General features: G+C 44.6%; 1 protein-coding gene across 6 annotated transcripts in view; it reads left to right on the forward strand.

The window, feature by feature from the left end:
- SAMD4A (sterile alpha motif domain containing 4A) overlaps positions 1–17,558 on the forward strand; it is a 210,715-nt gene that overhangs the window by 103,138 nt on the left and 90,019 nt on the right. For 2 of the 6 annotated variants that reach the window (XM_060617278.3, XM_060617284.3), the window contains exon 1: positions 9,180–9,546. The exons of 3 other annotated variants lie outside the window; for them this stretch is intronic. In XM_060617278.3, the coding sequence (XP_060473261.3) occupies positions 9,195–9,546 (352 nt within the window). In that variant the 5' untranslated portion in view covers positions 9,180–9,194. Of the gene's footprint in view, positions 1–9,179; positions 9,597–17,558 lie in introns of those variants that run through there. One more of the 6 variants, XM_060617286.3, reaches the window with a different exon arrangement.

Consider the following 17,558-nt stretch of genomic DNA (forward strand, 5'->3'; position numbering starts at 1 on the left):
CGCTCCCTGCTGAAGCCAGCGATCCATTTGGACAGTTAGGGTTGTTGCAGCTGCATGTGAAACACACACTTGCTCTGCCTGAATTCTAGCCACGCCTTTCCCTCCCTTTGTTGTTGTCTCCTTGTGACTCCCATTTCACTATGGAAGTCGGCTAGGGGAAGACACCTGAAGAAGAGACAGTCAGGACAAGAGAAGATGCTTGGAAGTGGTCCAAAGGTAGCGCCCCATGTGTTCAAGTGGCTGTGGCATTGTCCTTGAAAAGCTGTGATTGATCCTAGCTAGCAGTGTTACCACACTGTGCGGTGGTTGAGCCACCAATCTGGTCATGGTGTTAGAAGCCTAATAATTGGATGGATCTATGCTTTTTGCTCTTTGGAGAAATGAATTTTATGAATGTTTCTATTTAAGGAGAACAAAACAATAACACACACACACACACACACACACACACACACACACACAAAACCACCCAATTCCTATTACCCTAACTCCTCCTCGCACATAGTATTCTAATGCGGTTTATTCCTGAAACTGACTCATTCAGCTTTTCTCCTGGAAGTTGTCAGTATGTACGCCTGGTTAATGGAGAAAATCAGCGCAGTGCCCAGGCACAATGCCATGACTCATTCCTGGCATTTCAGGGGCTTTGTAATGGAAATCATAGTTCCAAGCTACAGTTCTTACCAAGTAGATATGTGAATATTAATGAAACAGAGCAAGTCTCCACAACTCCTGCCTAACCCTCACCAGAGATTCAGTGTTTGCTCATGAAGTGAAGGTTTCTCTTCATAACCCACGCATGCTGGAATACCACAATATTGTTTCAATTAGTCTTTTAACGCACAGTAAAATATTTGGCTTTGGCGAAAGGAGGAAATTCTCTCATAAGTTGGAACTATTTGGTTAAAAGGGCATTTTTGTCTGCTGAATTAGTCTCCTGGGGTTTACACTAGCATCTGAATGCTTTTTAAAAAGTCTCCAATGACCTGCAGCCAATTCTCGCCCATTCATTCTGTCTCTCTGTCGACCTACCCGTCTATAATTGTGGGTATATGTGTGTGTGTGCGCGCGTGTGTGTGTCGTATGCGTGCATGTATATATATAGACACCACACACACATGCGCGCATGTGGTCTACTGAGAGAGCATAGAAAATTGAAACCCTGAATAATCCCAACCTTTTAATTTACCCTCTGCTTGACCCAACCTTGTCCCCAAACTTCTTTCAAGTAACATTCCCCTTTTCTTTGTGCTATGTAAGACTTAAAAGTAGTAAAATAGCCAAGAAATAGATAGCAGGAAGAAGTGGGGGAAGTAAGGAAGATATTTCAAGTGCTTATTTTTTATTGACTTGAGTTTGAATTTTATGTCTGACAGACCGGTAGGCCTTTGTGGAAACACAGATGAGCCAGTTTCCCATCACTTTTGGAGACTGGGATAGAAGGTCAAATATCTAAAGTTGGTTTTTGGTGATTCTTACGTATCTACAGTCCTTTGGATCAGGAATATTTTGGAGCTGCTAATTGAAAAGTAGACATTGAGGAGATATTTTCAGCAAAAGAAAAGAATGAGCAATATAGCTGATAACTCAGCTACTTTATTCTGATCCTGTCTTCTCTAACAATAGCTCCCTGCTCCGTGCTCTTAAAACACAAGTGCTAATATTATGAGAAACGAGTTATATGAAAAACAGCCTAATCTTTTCAAAAAGTGCTAAAAATACCAATCTGCAACCAAGAATGTTTCAACTCTCTTCCCTTTCCAGATGATGCAAGATTCTAGGCAAAGACTGGATTTCAGAGGATGCCCCCAAGGCGTGGGCATGAGTGGGGGTTGTAGCCTATAGGAGTAAAGATCTTTAGACAAGGACATTCAAAGTGACTTCCTTAGCATTACAGTAGCGCTGAGTCTTTAGATGCACAAGCCATTGTTTTCCTGGTCATTCTTTGGAAGTGGCTGGTGATGGAAGGTATTATAATTTATTTTTTTTCTTATGAGGAAACTGAGGTACAGGAGATTCCATTCCAGACTTCGAACCTAGTGCTATGTCCCTGAGGCCCTGTCTGCACTTGAGAGACCGTTTTTGCCTTGCTCAATTCTACACAGTAACTCTTCCATTGCTTGTCCTTACCAGACCAAGCTTTCAGAATGTCCAAAGGGAAGTACTTCTGTGTGACAGCCTTCAAGATTTGGCTGGAGAAGACAGGAGGGGATGATGACCTGGAGGACTTGGAGGCAAAATGGTGGTGGTGATGGGAGGACAGGTGCATGTGTGTCCAGAGAAAACGGAACATGTATGTTCAAAGTCCCACTGGGGCGACACTCCTTATCCTCTGATCACAGATGGCAAATGCCAGTACTCTACCACCATTGATTGCTGTATCTGTTGGGAGATCTCACACACGTGTCTGAGGTCACTGTGTCTTTCTTCACACAACAATGTTTTTAAAAAAAAAATTGTTTAATGTTTGTTTTTGGGAGAGTGAGAGCGCACGCAAGCAGGGAAGGGGCAGAGAGAGAGGGAGACACAGGATCCGAAGCAGGCTCCAGGTTCTGAGCTGTCAGCGCAGAGCCCGACGCGGGGCTGGAACTCAAGAACTGTGAGATCATGACCTGAGCCCAAGTCAGCTTAACTGGACTGAGCCACTCAGGCGCCCCCCACGGCCGTCTTTTCTTAGGCTTCATGTGGTTGTAGGACAAGAACTATTGGAATGAACAGTAACCGTGTTGGTCTTAATACAACCGCCACATTTACTGTTTGGAAAAAAATTACTTCTCAGAAAATAAAAATTAATAAGACAATGCATGGCAAATTGGGCCTTAGTAGCTGCCACTCACTTTTTTTAGTGCATCTGCTGTAGAGTTGCATCTTGCCAATGTGGTGTCATTTTCAGGACTGTGACTGAGACTTGGATTGTGTATGTCTCTGGACTGTGAACAGAGATAATGTGTAGGGTTGTAATGTGGGTATTGAGGCCTTTTTAGTGTCTGATTACTTTATGACATGGTTGTTTCAAGGGAGAACTAACTAAAGTTACTTAAATTTAGCCACATTTGTTAACTATCCTTTTCTAAAAATTGAAAAGTAACTTTAGTTAAAATAAGATCCAGAAGTCTCTGTTTCGAAACAGCGCATTCTTCAGTTTATAATGCTAAGGGCTGAAAAATCCTTAAAGTAGCCAGCATCACTGAGACCTAACAAAGCAGTTCATATTTCTACTTTTTTTTTTTTTTTTTCAGAAGCTGGTTGCCATGTAGAGTAGAAGAAACCTCGCGCTTTTAATCTTTTCAGTTGACATTGCCAGTGAGAGTGTTGTTATTGTTAGATAATCATAATGGTATGTTCCGGAGACTCTTCTCCCCTCACCCGACACACCCAATTCACTCACACCCGGCCAGCAGAGCCAGAGACAGAAGAATAAAGCAACATCTTATTTGCTTTCAGAATTTGATTCTCTGTTGCTCTGGAGACATGCTGGGATTTGCTCTTAAACTATTGTTATTTTCCTAATGTCCATCTAGGTTTCGATTCATTTGTAAGAAGAACCAAGAACACAGATGAGCTGGTCAGGCTGCACCCTGAAATAAGGTGGTTTCTAGGGGGCTGTTGAGTGCTGCTGGCAACAATTGCCAGTGACACACACACCATATCCGGGTCCCTGACTTAACCAGCACACATCCCATTGAAGGCTCGGCTCGTGAGTCTGACATTCCCCGATTCCTGGTAACCCTGTTGACATTAATACTTACTAATCATAGTTATATTTGAAGCATTTACTTTCGTTCCCGCAAGTATTTAAGATGGAGTTTCTCAGCACGTAATCGAGTTCCCAAGATGGGCCCGTATGCTGGCTGTGGCTGCCTTCTTAAAAAGATAAATAAAAAAGATAATGCAATGGAGAATGAACATGTGCCAGATGAAAGCATAAAAGGAAATAGACTAAGACCGAATTCCCACTCTACTAACAATATAGGCCAGCCTTTTTCTTCAGGCATTCACTGACTTGTGTGAAGCACTCTGCTACCTCATATGTGGGCCTGCTGGGAAGGAAGGAAATGAACGAACAAGGAAAAACCCTTGTTTTCAGCATTGCTGGCTACCTGGATAACCAACCCCAGGTTCTCCACAGCTGGCACATTATTTTCTTCCATATGCTGCTGTCAGAGGTGGGCCCTCTTGGGGAAACTGTATACCCAGCCAGCACCCTGCCTGGCTCTCGAGGGACGGAAGTGTTCACTGATGCTCTGGCCCTCATGGGCTTAGGCTCCAGGACACTGAGGGACAGCTGTCCTCTCTCAGAGTCACATAGTCATTTCTTTCTTTTTGTTTTTTAATGTTTCTTTTTGAGAGAGAGCGAGGGAGGGGCAGAGAGGGAGACACAGACTCTGAAGCAGGCTCCAGGCTCTGAGCTGTCAGCACAGAGCCCGACATGGGGCTCGAACCCACGGACTGCAAGATGATGGCCTGAGCCGAAGTCAGATGCTCAACCGACTGGGGCACCTGGGCTCTATGACCCCACATAGTCATTTCCTTTCTGGGTACCCCTGATGGGGGGGATGGAGTGGTAGGTGGATGGCATCTGATTCCAGGAAGTCTTAGAGGATTGGTCTAAAACCCAGGCACAAGTAATCGTACAACAGGACAGAGTGTGAGGCACAGGACCATGCCAGGGCTCAGAGGGAGTCAGGGAAACCCCCATTTCTGCTTGGGAAGACCCACATGGGTAGTGGTGATGCCTGAGCCCATCAGTCACATGCGATTCCAACAAACGGGCTTGTTTGGAGACAGAAGAGTGCTGGAGGGAGGCTGAGCATGAGGCTGGGAATCCAGAATGACCTCTTCTCTGTCAGATTCAGAAACTTCCATGATTCTGCAATTGAGAATTGCTTCTCAGACTGATTTATTCATACCTCGGAGCCCACCACACACACAAACTCATCTTCTTCCCAACAGAGCTCCAAAAACATTCATCTAGCTACATACTTTTAAAGAAAATTTAGATTACTTCTTACAGATTGCCTGTCTTATGGAGGCGGATGAGAAGTTGGCCTGGGAGTGTTTTTGAAAGGATTGTTTAAGTGATCGTTTGAGCCAAAAAGAAATCACCTTTTTATTATTCAAGGCAAAAGGCTCTTTCAAGCCAGCTGATTGAAGTGTAAAATTGCCCACACAGGAGAATTGGGGAAGCAAATCTTCAGGTACAGCCAGGTGAGCACAGTCTTTTAGTGAGTGGTGGATGCATTAGATCTTCTGTATGGAATCCCCGAGGCCAGTAGACTTACCAAAAAGGAATTGTTTAAAATCTTGTCATTTCAAACTCCAGGCAAAATATTGGCAAAGAAAAGAGTTTTCCAAAGTCAACCCATCATTGGCTCAGATATTAATAGAAAATCAGGAGTCAAAAAAAGTCAGAAGATAGAGATTTTAAGTCAGGCCTGGTTTTAATTTATATGTGGTTATTCTAACCAGTCAGACAAGCATACCCCACCCCACCCCCACCCCCATCCCAACCAATACCTTGTCCCAGGCGTAAATTATTCACCCGTTAGAGATGAATTAACCTTTTTTTAAGGGTTCCACCTTAAGGGTCATTAATTTAGCAAATTAACTGACATTCCTAGAAAAGCTCCATGGCTTGTGTCTGTAAATATTTACCCAGTTAGCGACACTTCAGACGGCACCCCCAAATCGCTGGTCCACTTCCAAAGGGTGAGCAGTTTACTTTCAGGAAATGGATTACTCACTTGTGGAATCAGACCAACACCCAGGCTGCTCAGTTTCAACATACTTTAAAATGCAAAAGGGAGCTTTCCCACCTCAAACTTTCAAAGCTTTTCCAGAAGAACCCAGAGGGGCCAGTGTACCGAGCCCAGCGAGACTGGTTCAGCCCGCATGTTTGAACACCATGATGGTGGCTACAGCCTGGTGGTGGGTGGCTGCTAAGAGACGTCCCCGAGTGCCTGGAGAGAGACGCCTCCCGGGCCCACCCTGTCTCCATTTGCCAAACACCTACGGGAAACGAGGGAAATCTGTGGAAAGGCCGGAGTGTGCTCAGCTGAGACTCAGCCCCACTCCACGCCCCCCTCTAGTTGCCTCGGATGGTTTCAGTTCTCAGCTGCAGCTGCCCACAGCTGTCTGGGAGGTGGATCTGGGCCTGGGGAGGCAGTAGGGGGTGGGGGTGGAATATGGAAGGTTTTTGAACCTGGCCCTTTTTGCCCAGCTAGCCAAAATAGGCCGTCAGGAGGCTCACCCTGTGAAGCTTTCGTTTGGGGGTTAAGCGGGGTACCTCAGAGGGAGACCCTGGGCAGCAAGGGGCTTGCACAGTCTGCTGTTCAGTTCTGGATGCCAGGTTTTCAGAGAGATACCGAGTAAACCCAGAGGAGTGTGGCCAGGAAGCTGTAAGGGTCTAGACTTTGCTCATAGAAATCATATTATCTAAAGATTATTAGAAGGAACGGGGGATTTTGAGGTTGAAAAAGAAAATTTAGGGAGATAGCTATCCTGTGAAAGGGGGAATAGATTTTTTTTTTAATTTTAATTGCAATAAAATGTACATAACGTTTGCCGTTTGATCATTTTTAAATGTACAGTCCTGTTATACTAATTATATGCCCCGTGTGGTGCTACTTTCACCGCTCTGCATTTCCAAAACCTTTTCATCATCCCAAACAGAAACTCTTCACACATTAAACAATAGCTGCCCCCCCTCCCCTCAGCCCCAGGTGACCACGATTCTACTTTTTGTCTCTCTGAATTTGCCTACTCTAGGTACTCCTATAAGAGGAATCATATGCTGTTTGTTCTTTAGTGCCTGGCTTCCTTTATTTCACTTAATGTTTTCAGTTTTTATCCATGTTGCAGCATGTATCAGAATTTCGCTCCTTTTAAAGGCTGAATAGTATTCCATTGTATGTATATACCAGACTTTGTTTATCCGTTCATCTGTTGGTGGACATCTGGGTTGCTTTTGGTTATTGTGAATAAGGCTGCTATGAATGGGTGTACAAGTATCTCTAGATTTCTTCTTTGTGGGTTTCAGAAAAATTGACCTTTGTTAAAGGGGAAGAAGTTGCAGAGAGGCCAATTATGGCTTTAATAATCCTAGCCCCTTTGATGGTAAAAGTGGGCTCCCCATGGCTAGGAAGGAGCTCAGCCTTGGTGAACATCACAGAAGAATCATGGGGTGGGACCCCCACAAATAGTAAAGGAAAGGGAATCTTTGAGGGCCCTTCCGATCTCCAGAATTCTGTGATTCTCAGGCATATGGAGTGCACATCCTAAGGGAACCATCTAGAAAAAAAAGTGGTATCTGACCAACTTTCCCCTGAGGAGAAAAAGGGGAAGTGTGATGGTTGGGGGTGGGAGGTGAGGTCCACAGTTCTCAGCACAATCCCCTCGGTTCGCCCAGAAAGGAGGGCTTCCCCTGGGAGACCCGTCTGAGCCCCATCTCCCTGTAGGCTATGCTGAGTCCAGGTCAGGGGGTGAGGGAAGGTGGAGAATGCTGGCTTGGGGAATGTTCAGGAATGAGTGTCATCTGAGGTGGGGATGCCCTGGGATCCAACACAATTAGCTTCATTCTGTCACAGTTGGGGGTTTTCTTATCATTAGTTGGGGAGGCCTAGCCAGAGAATTCCAGTATTCCAGAGTGAGTTTAATTGTGGGTGATTTCATTCTGCCCTTTTTATGTCGAAGCCAGAGGCTTGCGTCATATAACAGTGAATTCAGGGAGATTTTTTATTTGCATGTGAATCATAGCTTTTCCAGCTGAATGTCACTTACTTGGAATTTTTGTCTGATTTTGTTTTTGTTTTTGTCTCTTGGTGTTTTTCCATCGGGCTCTTTGGCTAACCAGAAAAAAAAAAAAAAAACTAGAGGAAGGGCTCAATCTGACTGGAGCAGGGTTTGAGTTGGCAACTCAAAAAGAAGAGTATTATGAATGTGAAAAAAAGAAAACGGATGCTTTATTTTGCTTTGAGGGAGGGACCGAGGCCAAGTCAAATTGAGAGCTCTAATTTGGGAATGGTGTTATTACAGGTCACTGGGAGTTGGTTACGCTCTAAATTGGGAGGCCAGTCACATGAGGAGGCAGCAAAGGCGGATCACATGGGGGACGGTCGGGGCTCTTTTACAATGAACTTTTATTTTATTTACTACACAGTTGAAATGTACTTCTTTCGTGTTGAGAAACCAAGTCACCTTACTGGCGGTGAGCACTCCCTATGTTGGCCCATCAGTTGTTTTATTAGTGAGTCAGTTCTTGCCATGTGTAGGTTTTCTGGGGCTTTATTTAGGTACTGGACTCTGTTCAGTGATTAGTGGAGCAAGCCATGTGCTAAAGGTTATTTATCTGCTCTGCACCTTCACCTTCAGATCTTCTTCTGAGGGGCTTGCATTAATCTCTTCCAAAGGCCCTACCCCATTTTTGATCTCAAGGTCAAGACATTCTGATATATATCCATGTAAATATATATATAATCTCTATTTATTAGGTTATCTTTCATGTCCTGTTACTATTAATATCAGCCTGCAAAATAAAAACCAAAAAAGATGGGTACTGCTCCCCACCATGGGCAGCTGGGAACAAAGTGTTCTTCCTACCCCAAATCGCAGACCCTTGATGCCCTTGGCATCTCGGGGATGACCTGGAAAGGGTGTGTGTGGTAAGCTGCTGATTTTTTGTGGAGAATCAAAATTGGCTTTTTTTGATGTAGAAAGCCCTGATTAGTTGGCTGTGTTTGAAATAAAAACAAAAATGCAGCCCAAGAAGAATATCTAGAACTCCGCGTCCAGTGCAAACAAGTTGTGCTCATGGTCCTAAATGGGGCGTGTTACTAAGTCTGTGACACAGAGAGTCTGCTGGTGCTTCCAAAGCATGTGGACCGGCGATGCTTGTGATCAAGGTTAGGAATAGAAGGTGTGTGGAAACTTTCTATAAAAGGCAGCCGGGGCCCCTGGACTGGTGTGGATGAGTGGTCAGGAAACTCTGGCACTGTTCATGGGCATACCAGAGTATTGCTGCATGACCTTGTGTGAGCTTCTCTGTGCCTCAGTTTCCCTGAGGCACAATATTGGTTTTGGGAGGGGAGGATAAAGGATTCCAGAGATGTATGAGGTGTGAGATGTTAGCAGTAAATGGAGGGAGCGGGTGCCACATAGTATCACAGGAGCTCCAGTCAGGCCATGTGTCCCCAAACATGGCTGGGCCTCTAGTCTCTCCTCCAGCATCGTCTGCTGTGGGCGATGCCTCTGACATCACAATACCCAGCTGGACACTCAATAATGATGAGCTGTGCCCAGTGGACACCAGAGGAGGGGAGAAAAGGAGGAGGACAAAGTGGGGAGGGAGGAGATGGAGCAATCCCTTATGTGATAATTCCATCAACTCAGCTTTTCATCTACCATCTGGTTCAACTGTAATGTGTTCAGCTCCATATAACCTATACAGCGTCTGTGCCCTCTCCCCCAAACTCAGCAAAATCTTACGGTCCTCTAATCGAGAGAATTTTGCTCCTGTTGCTGCGTGTCTCGTGGTTCATCATCGGACCCGTGAGTTGATACTTCTTTACCTGACGGCTCTCCGGAGCAGCCGTCTAGAGGTAATGGTCTGACTGCGTGGTCTAGGCTCTTCTGGGCCAACTGCACACCCACCTCCATCCTTCTCAGAGCAGCGCAGAACTCCGGGGTGGGGGCGATGTGGGAATGGTTTGCGACGGTGTGGTTCTACGGTCAAGATACTTTAGAACGGAAATTCTCACCTACATTTTATCATGAGCCACCCCCAGGCCTGGTCAGACTTTGTTAATGGTTCTAACAGCATTCTGAAACCCAAGTGGGCTGGATCGAGGCCTCTCTGTTGAGCCTTTGAAGGTGCCGTCACTCCTTTTTACTAGCTAGGTTGCTGTAACCGCAACACTTGAGAGATCATCCCTCTCCTAGAAACATTATGACGTTTTGCTTGCTTATTTGTTGATAACTTTCTTAAAACTCCAACAACTTCCTCTTAAAAATAGGTCCCTGCCACCGATTGAGTTGATTCCTCTTAGCCCTTCTCCTGGTAGGATATTATTTTTCCTACCTGGTTTCACATCAGCCTTAACCTGCTGACCATGCCTATGCTAGAAATTGGAGGCCTTGATTTTTCTCTTAGTTCCTTTGACCAGTGGTTCTCAAACTTAAGCCTGGATTCAAATCACCTGAAGGGGTTTTTAAACAGAGTTTCTGATTTAGTAGATCTATGATGGGGATCCAGATTTTGCATTTCTAACAGGTTCCCAGGTGTGTGTGGGGAGGCCTGGCGGGGGCGGGGGGGGGGGGGGGGGGCGGGGACTGGGGGTGGTACGATACTCTAAGAACCTGTGTCTTAGGCCTTTTTGGCTCTCCTAGCCTCTCCTCCTCCCCTTCCTCAGCCTGCAGGAGAGGATCCCATGGAGCATTGCCCTGGTCCCTTCTATGATGGTGACCATCATTAACAATTTTATAGCATTCACTATGGGCCAAACAGTGGTCCCTTGCTTTACACAAGTTAAATAATTCAAACATCTTAACAGTCCTATGAGGTATCCCATTTTCCAAATGAGGAAACCGAAGTGTGTAGAGCAGTTAAGTGAATTGCCCAAGGTCACACTGCTACCCAAATGGATGGTTGGAATTCAAGATTCAAGCCCAGACAACACAGCTAGAATCTATGCTCTCAGTCGCTATGCTTTCTTATCTTTCTTTTCCTCAAGTCACTTAGAGCACCTAATGCTCCTACAGTTTTTGGAAGTGAATACCTCAGAAAGGACATCCAAGACAACCGAGCATATCTTAGGTACTTGTAACCTATGTCTTGGGGTCTGAGTCTCCAGACAGCTCGGCTTCCACGTGTGTGTGTGTGTGTGTGTGTGTGTGTGTGTATGTAGGTTGGTGGGAGATGGCTCTTTGAAAGCTGACTGAACCTCAGGAGGACCTCGGGAGGAGCTAATGTGAAGACACGAGCGGCATCCACCCCCGAAGGGAGGCCAGAGCTCCCCTTCTGCTAGAGCCCAGTGTCCCCTCACTATTCTGCCCTAGTCCGAAGGTTTCTGCTGTTGACACTTACCACCCTAACCAGAGACAGACAAAGCTGGGAAGGAACAGATCTGCTGTGTCAGCAGTTATGATAGAAAAGCACATGTGTCTACGGCCATACCACCCTGAACGTGCCCGATCTCTTCTGATCTTGGAAGCTAAGCAGGGTCGGGCCTAGTTAGTACTTGGATGGGAAAAGCACATGTATCTTTTGTCCAGTGTGGTCCAGCAAGCCTGCGTGATCAGCACTGACCTAGACAAGCATTAAGAGACACATAAATGGGAGGCACTGTCCCAGCCCTCAGGGGAGCCAGCAGTCTTCATTCAGGAGAGAGTCATACCGCATGTACATTATTGAGCTGGTCTGTGTGGTAGAGAGGCAGTGAGGGCTAGAGCAGATCAACAGGGAGGAGGCAGATTCTTAAGCCACATCATGGATGAGGATGGGGAGCACGAGGGGAAGGGTTTGGATATATGCAGGGCATATCTACAGCAGAAAATATTTGATGATAAATCTTTTAAGATTTGAACTGCCACAAGTTGTCTCCATTGGTGTAGTGATAATCGATTAAGCTTTTTGTGTTTTTTTCCAGTAAATAATGTGTTGGATGCTGATTGGAGGTCTGCTGGAGGTTCTGGGGGTTATTTTAGAAAATGGATTCTATTCCTTACAGAGTTGCTGGTTGGTTCTATAAATGGAGGCCTTCTTAAAGTATTTTTTCTACCTCTCTGGTCTGATTCTCTCCAATTTTTTTGTATTGTGGACATTTCTGTGGGGTACAAAACTTTTCCCATGGCTATCTCTGACCCCACACACCCCATTGAGGAGGACAGACCCTAACACTGGGCCATCAACATTGATAGGGACTAAAGATAAAGACCCAACAGCTTAATAAATACATCTCCCCTTAAAGATGGTGGTGTAAAGCTAGATTAAAACAAAATGGAGCGTGCCTGGGTGGCTCAGTTGGTTGAATGTCCGACTTCGGCTCAGGTCATGATCTCGCAGTCTGTGAGTTCGAGCCCAGCGTTGGGCTCTGTGCTGACAGCTCAGAGCCTAGAGCCTGCTTCAGATTCTGTGTTTTCCTCTCTCTCTGCCCCTGCCCCCCTCTCTCCCCCTCCTCCCCTCGCGCGCTCTCTCTCTCTCTCTCTCAGTCAAAAATAAATAAACATTAAAAAAAGTTTTTTTTAAAAAACAAAATGGGCCACTGCTGTCACTCCCAGCACTGGACCAGTGTTATATAAGTCCTCTTGCTGTTTTTGGGTCCTCTTTTGGTTTAGAATTCTAGACGGTATGTTTGAGGCTCAGAAAGGATGGCACGAGAAGCTTTGTCTGTAGTCTATAATATGGGCTGTGAGCTCTTGTCTCCTCCTGCAACTTTCCCACAAAGTCTGCTAAAGCAAAGCGTCCTCATCTGGTTAGTGCCCCTGATTCTGGTCCAGCCACTGACCTCTGGGTCTCTTTAATTTCAAGGTGGGATGCCCAGAAGGAGGGAATAGCCCAAAAGGACAGAAACGGCCTTGGCCATTCTCATTTCTGATTACAGAACTTCATCCTTTTCTATTGTCCTTCCTGCCTTTCTTCCTTCTTAACAGAGGACTTTAGGAATTAAAAAGTAGCTCCCTTTCTCAAGAAAACCAAAACAACCTTATTCTGAGCACATCAACAGACCTACTTACCTGAAAATGAGTTTGATGCACAAAGAACAGGTGAAAGAAAATAAACTGCCTTTTCTGCTTGCCTTTGCATAAATTCCTGGAGTTGGCTAATAGCTCAAGAGAACCAGAAGGAGAGGTGTGCCTCTCACTCCCTCTACAGGGCTATACCTAACTAATCAGGAAAAGCAAGCAGGATTGGAAACGTTTTGGGGGTTGCTTACCCAACTCAATCCTTACACAGTTGATTAGGCCCTTTTTTTCAAATACAGTAACAGTTAATTTGTGACCATGGATTTGAATATCCTCCCTCCACAAAATTGTCCATTCTCTCCTCCCCTAGAATAACTTTTACATGTATTTCAGATTTCATACCTAAATGAGTGATGCATGAATTTTACAGTCAACTTTTCTGGCACGTCTATTTTGGGGATGTATATGTGCTGTTCCTTGGTGACAGTATTTACACACATCACAGGGCTCTTACATTCACACTTACACTTTGGATTCCCATCTCTCAGGATGGGAAATTTTGCCTGTAAGTTGCTGAGCAACTTCCACATTATTTTAGAAAGTGTGAGACTTAACAGCCCAGACTCATTTAAAGACACAGAATGGCCCCCTGTTGTCACAGGTGAATCGGCCCTTCCCAGGTTTGTAAACCTATTGTGGGAAGTGGCTGTTGTTCAGTTTGGTCTGTTGGATCAAGCATGAACTATTCCTTTGAGATTTGACCTGTGTATATTTCTCTCAGGACACTCCTTATGGACTCCATCTGGCCATTGCCAAAGATTTTAGCCTGGAGTTCTTCGCTAATAAATACGATGGCAGGTAGGCTACCTGGGCAACAGTGTGCTTCTTTCAAAGTTCTCATTTGTAGAGCTGCTCATGGAATAAGGCCCGAATCTGAGTGTTCTCGGACAAAGCATGTTTTCCTCCTTTGCAAGGTCAGCATGAGGATTGCCAATTCATTATTCTGAAATACTAATGGAGAGTCGTTCTGTGGTGTGTGGGGTTTTGTCAGTGGTGGTCTGGGAGTGCGAGAACGGCACTGAAGTTTAGTGAGTGGGAAAACTTCCTGCTTTGGGAACATTTATGGCCTCTCCTCTGAGAGGTTTTTGGTATAAAAAAACTAGCTGAATGTGGTTTGTAAGGATTTGTCTTGCATTTGTCAAGAGTAAGGTAACATTTTCTTCATCTCTAATTTATATGACTCTTAGGAGACCCATTCCTGTGAGGTTTTATTAGAACATAATTACTTACGGCCAAAAAATTTGGATGTTACGATAGTTTTAACACAGCCCTATTGGCATTGGTTTTCTTTCTTTCTTCAACAGATGTTTGCAAGAGAGTCATATTAAATACATCTAATTCTGCTGCCTCAGCCTAATGAATCTTTATCATGAAGATTACTTTAATTGGTGTCAGTTACAATCAAGAAAATCACCCATTATGCTTTTGTTTTCCAGCACGTGGGGAAATTTTCCATCCTAACAATACTGAGAGGGGAATGTAGTAAAGATTTTGAAAATTAAGTTAGTCATTTTATTTTCCTCTTTTACACGTTCCTGTTTTTATTTGACACTAAAGCTAAAAGTAATCAGAATTCTGCACAGTCCAACTAGAAAGAGGTGACTGAACTGTTTCGGGGTGACCCGTGACACCTACAATAGTTTGCAGGTCACCGATTCTTCATTTAAAAGAAATTTGTAGGAAGTGCCTAAGATTTGAGTAAGAAATCCCAAAGTCTAACAAACCACTCTCAAACAAAATGCCTGGGAACAACTTTATGTAGCCATTTAAAAACGCAATTGATAAAGAAATGACAATGCATGGGAAAATGGGCACAACATTACTAGCCACATAGAGCTATTGTCTAGTGAAGAAGTACAGAAAATAGGTGTGATATACAACAGGTCACATGGTAAATGCTGTGGAGAAAAATAAAGCAAGGCACGGTGGATAAGGAAGTGTAAGGTGAGGGAGTAATATGGGCAATTTAAAATACTGTGGACAGAGAAGTTCTCACTCAGAAGGCAACATTTAAGCAAAGACATAACTGAGAGGGGCTGGATGTGGATCTGGGTAGGGGAAAAAGCATTCCAGGCAGAAGAAACAGCAAATGCAAAGGTTGAGGGGTAGCACATATCTGGCATGTGAAAGAAACAACAAGGAATCCAAATGGACTGAAAAGAACGAGGGACCAGTAGTGGGGAATGAGGTTCCATCATAGAGAACCTAATACATTATTGTATGGCTTTTGCTCAGAGATGAGAAACCGTTGGAATGTTTGATCAGAGAAGTGACATGACCTATCTTCCAGTATAAAAAGATGATTCTGTTCGTTATGTTGTTTGTGGGGCAGGAGGTGGATGGAATGCAGAAGCATGGTGAGAGGTGGTTAGAATCTGGGTATGTTTTAAAGATTCAGCACACAGAGTTGCTAACAGATTAAACATGGGATATAAGAGGAGTAGTCAGTCCATGATGCTCGAAGGTTTCAACCTGAGCTACTGGAAAGATAGACGAGCCATTGCTGAGATAGAACAGAGGACCGAAGGAGCAGATCTAGTGACAGCAAGAGGGGGAACTCAGTTTTGGACAGAGTAACTTTGAGATCATCCAAGTGGACGTGTAGAAGATGCAACTGAATGTGCATCCAAGATGAGACCTGGGCCAGAGATACAAATGTGGGAGTCGTCTGTACAGACATGAGGTCAAAACTGAGGCAGGTGGTCAGGGGAGCTGGCCAGTTTTATGTGCCCGCTGGGAATGGGCAGCCTTAGACCTGCAAAAGTTAGCCATGGCCAGGAGGAGGTCAGAAACCTGAATGTGAATCCCAGCCCTAACTTGAGCTCTTGGCCAAGATCTCAGGACTAGTTGACTACTGGTCTGGGTCCTTCAGGAGCAAAGGAGACCTCATGGAAGAATGACCAGATCACTTGGGAGTGGTAAGTGGATATTGTAGGTGTCTGTTCAAGTCACAGGTACCCTTTGAGGATAGTCAGTGAATGACCAACAGCTAATGACCCTCATGGTCCCAGAGAAAGCTCTAATGGTTATAATGGGCTATGCAGTCTACTACATAGATTCCTTTCTTTTCTAGTGAATTCAAGGGGCGGCAGTAGCATTAAAAAATTTTTTTTTGTTTTTATTTATTTTTGAAGGAGAGAGAGAAACAGAGCATGAGTGGGGGAGGAGCAGAGAGAGAGGGAGACAGAATTCGAAGCAGGCTCCAGGCTCCAAGCTGTCAGCACAGAGCCCGATGCGGGGCTCGAACTCACAAACTGTGAGATTATGACCTGAGCTGAAGTTGGACGCTTAACCAACTGAGCCACCCAGGAGCCCTGGGGCAGTAGCATTTTTGAGTGATTTTTTGTTTTTTTACCAAATAACATGAAGCTCTAATTAGTTAACTAGTAAGCTATATTCATCAACTATTGCTGTGTAACAGATCACCCCAAAACTTAAGAGCTTCACATCATCTTCCCCTCACAGTTTTCTGAGGGTCAGAAATTTGGGACAACCTTGCTGGGTAGTTCTGGCTTAAGGTCTCTTGCATGGTTGCAGTCAAGATATTGACTAGAACTGGAGAATCCATTTCCAAGGTAGCTCACTCACATGGCTGGCAAGTTGGTGCTGGCTGTTAGCAGGAGGTCCGATTTCCTCCCCACACAAGCCTCCCCCAGGGCTGCCTGAGTGTCTTCATAATTGATGTAGCTACCTTCCTGCAGAGTGAGGGAGCCAAGAGAGGAGGTGGAAGCTACAATGCCTTCTATGACCTAATCTCAGAACACCTTACCACACTCTATTGGTCACACAGACCTGTTTGGATTCAGTGTGGGAGGAGAATACACAAGGGTGTGAATACTGAAAGGCAAGGGTCCATGGGAGCCACCTTGGAAGCTGGCAGTCACCCTCCTTGAAAACGGAGAAGGTTTCTATCTATCCAGTCCTTTATGTCTGCTCAAAGCACCACTTGTAGCTATAGGGGCTCAGTAACTGCATGCTGTCCCAGTCCCCCATAACAGCTAGTCTAATCCACATGTCTTATATGGCTCCACCAAATTATGGGGGTGTTTGTCCAGTCATTTCTAGCTCAAGTAGGCACCTTAGGAGACGATAGACAAGTGCAGGTGCCAGCACAAGAATCCCACCGTTGCCATGTTGGGATTTGCCATTTTTCCCCCTGACTTTTTAGGTGCCCTGTCAGCTCACATTCCTACCAAATGCATAGTGTCTGTTATTACCACTGGCCATCTGTCCCCAAGTTGTGCAGAGTTGCACTACATTTAGAAAGCTTTAGTACATGACGTGTAATAGAAATCCTTCCAAGGAGCATTTGACCATTTAAGATCCACTAGAATTCCTGCCTTTTATTGCATTTATTTAAACAGTACTTCTTGTGTGTGTGCACTTAATTTCCAACCATTTCTCGCATGAACAAATTGCCTAAATATACTTGTGAGAAACCCTTTTATAGTAAATGTTATTAAACCGAAAACAAGGGTATAATAAAATAGCAATTTAAGGGTAATTTACTAACAACTGGAACCCTTAAACATTGACATACTATTGTGTAGTAATAATACCAGACTTGGTATTTAAGCACAATCTTTGTCACTCTAAGAATCATTGGGACAGTTTCCTAATCCTCATGGTCTTTTATTATAGCTCTTTCAGGATTTTTTTACTACTCCTATGTCACTGGTTTGTAAATTATAAATCATCAACTTTTACCCACGTAAAACATCCAGCAAATAACATCTTTACTCCTTATCTAGAGAAAATATTCAGAGAAAGTAGTAGAGGTGAGTTGGCACCATTGAATCTTGCTGTTCTTGGACCTCTGT

The sequence above is a fragment of the Panthera onca genome, chromosome B3 (genome assembly GCF_046562875.1).
Source record: "Panthera onca isolate mPanOnc1 chromosome B3, mPanOnc1 haplotype 2, whole genome shotgun sequence".
Classification (NCBI taxonomy): domain Eukaryota; kingdom Metazoa; phylum Chordata; class Mammalia; order Carnivora; family Felidae; genus Panthera; species Panthera onca.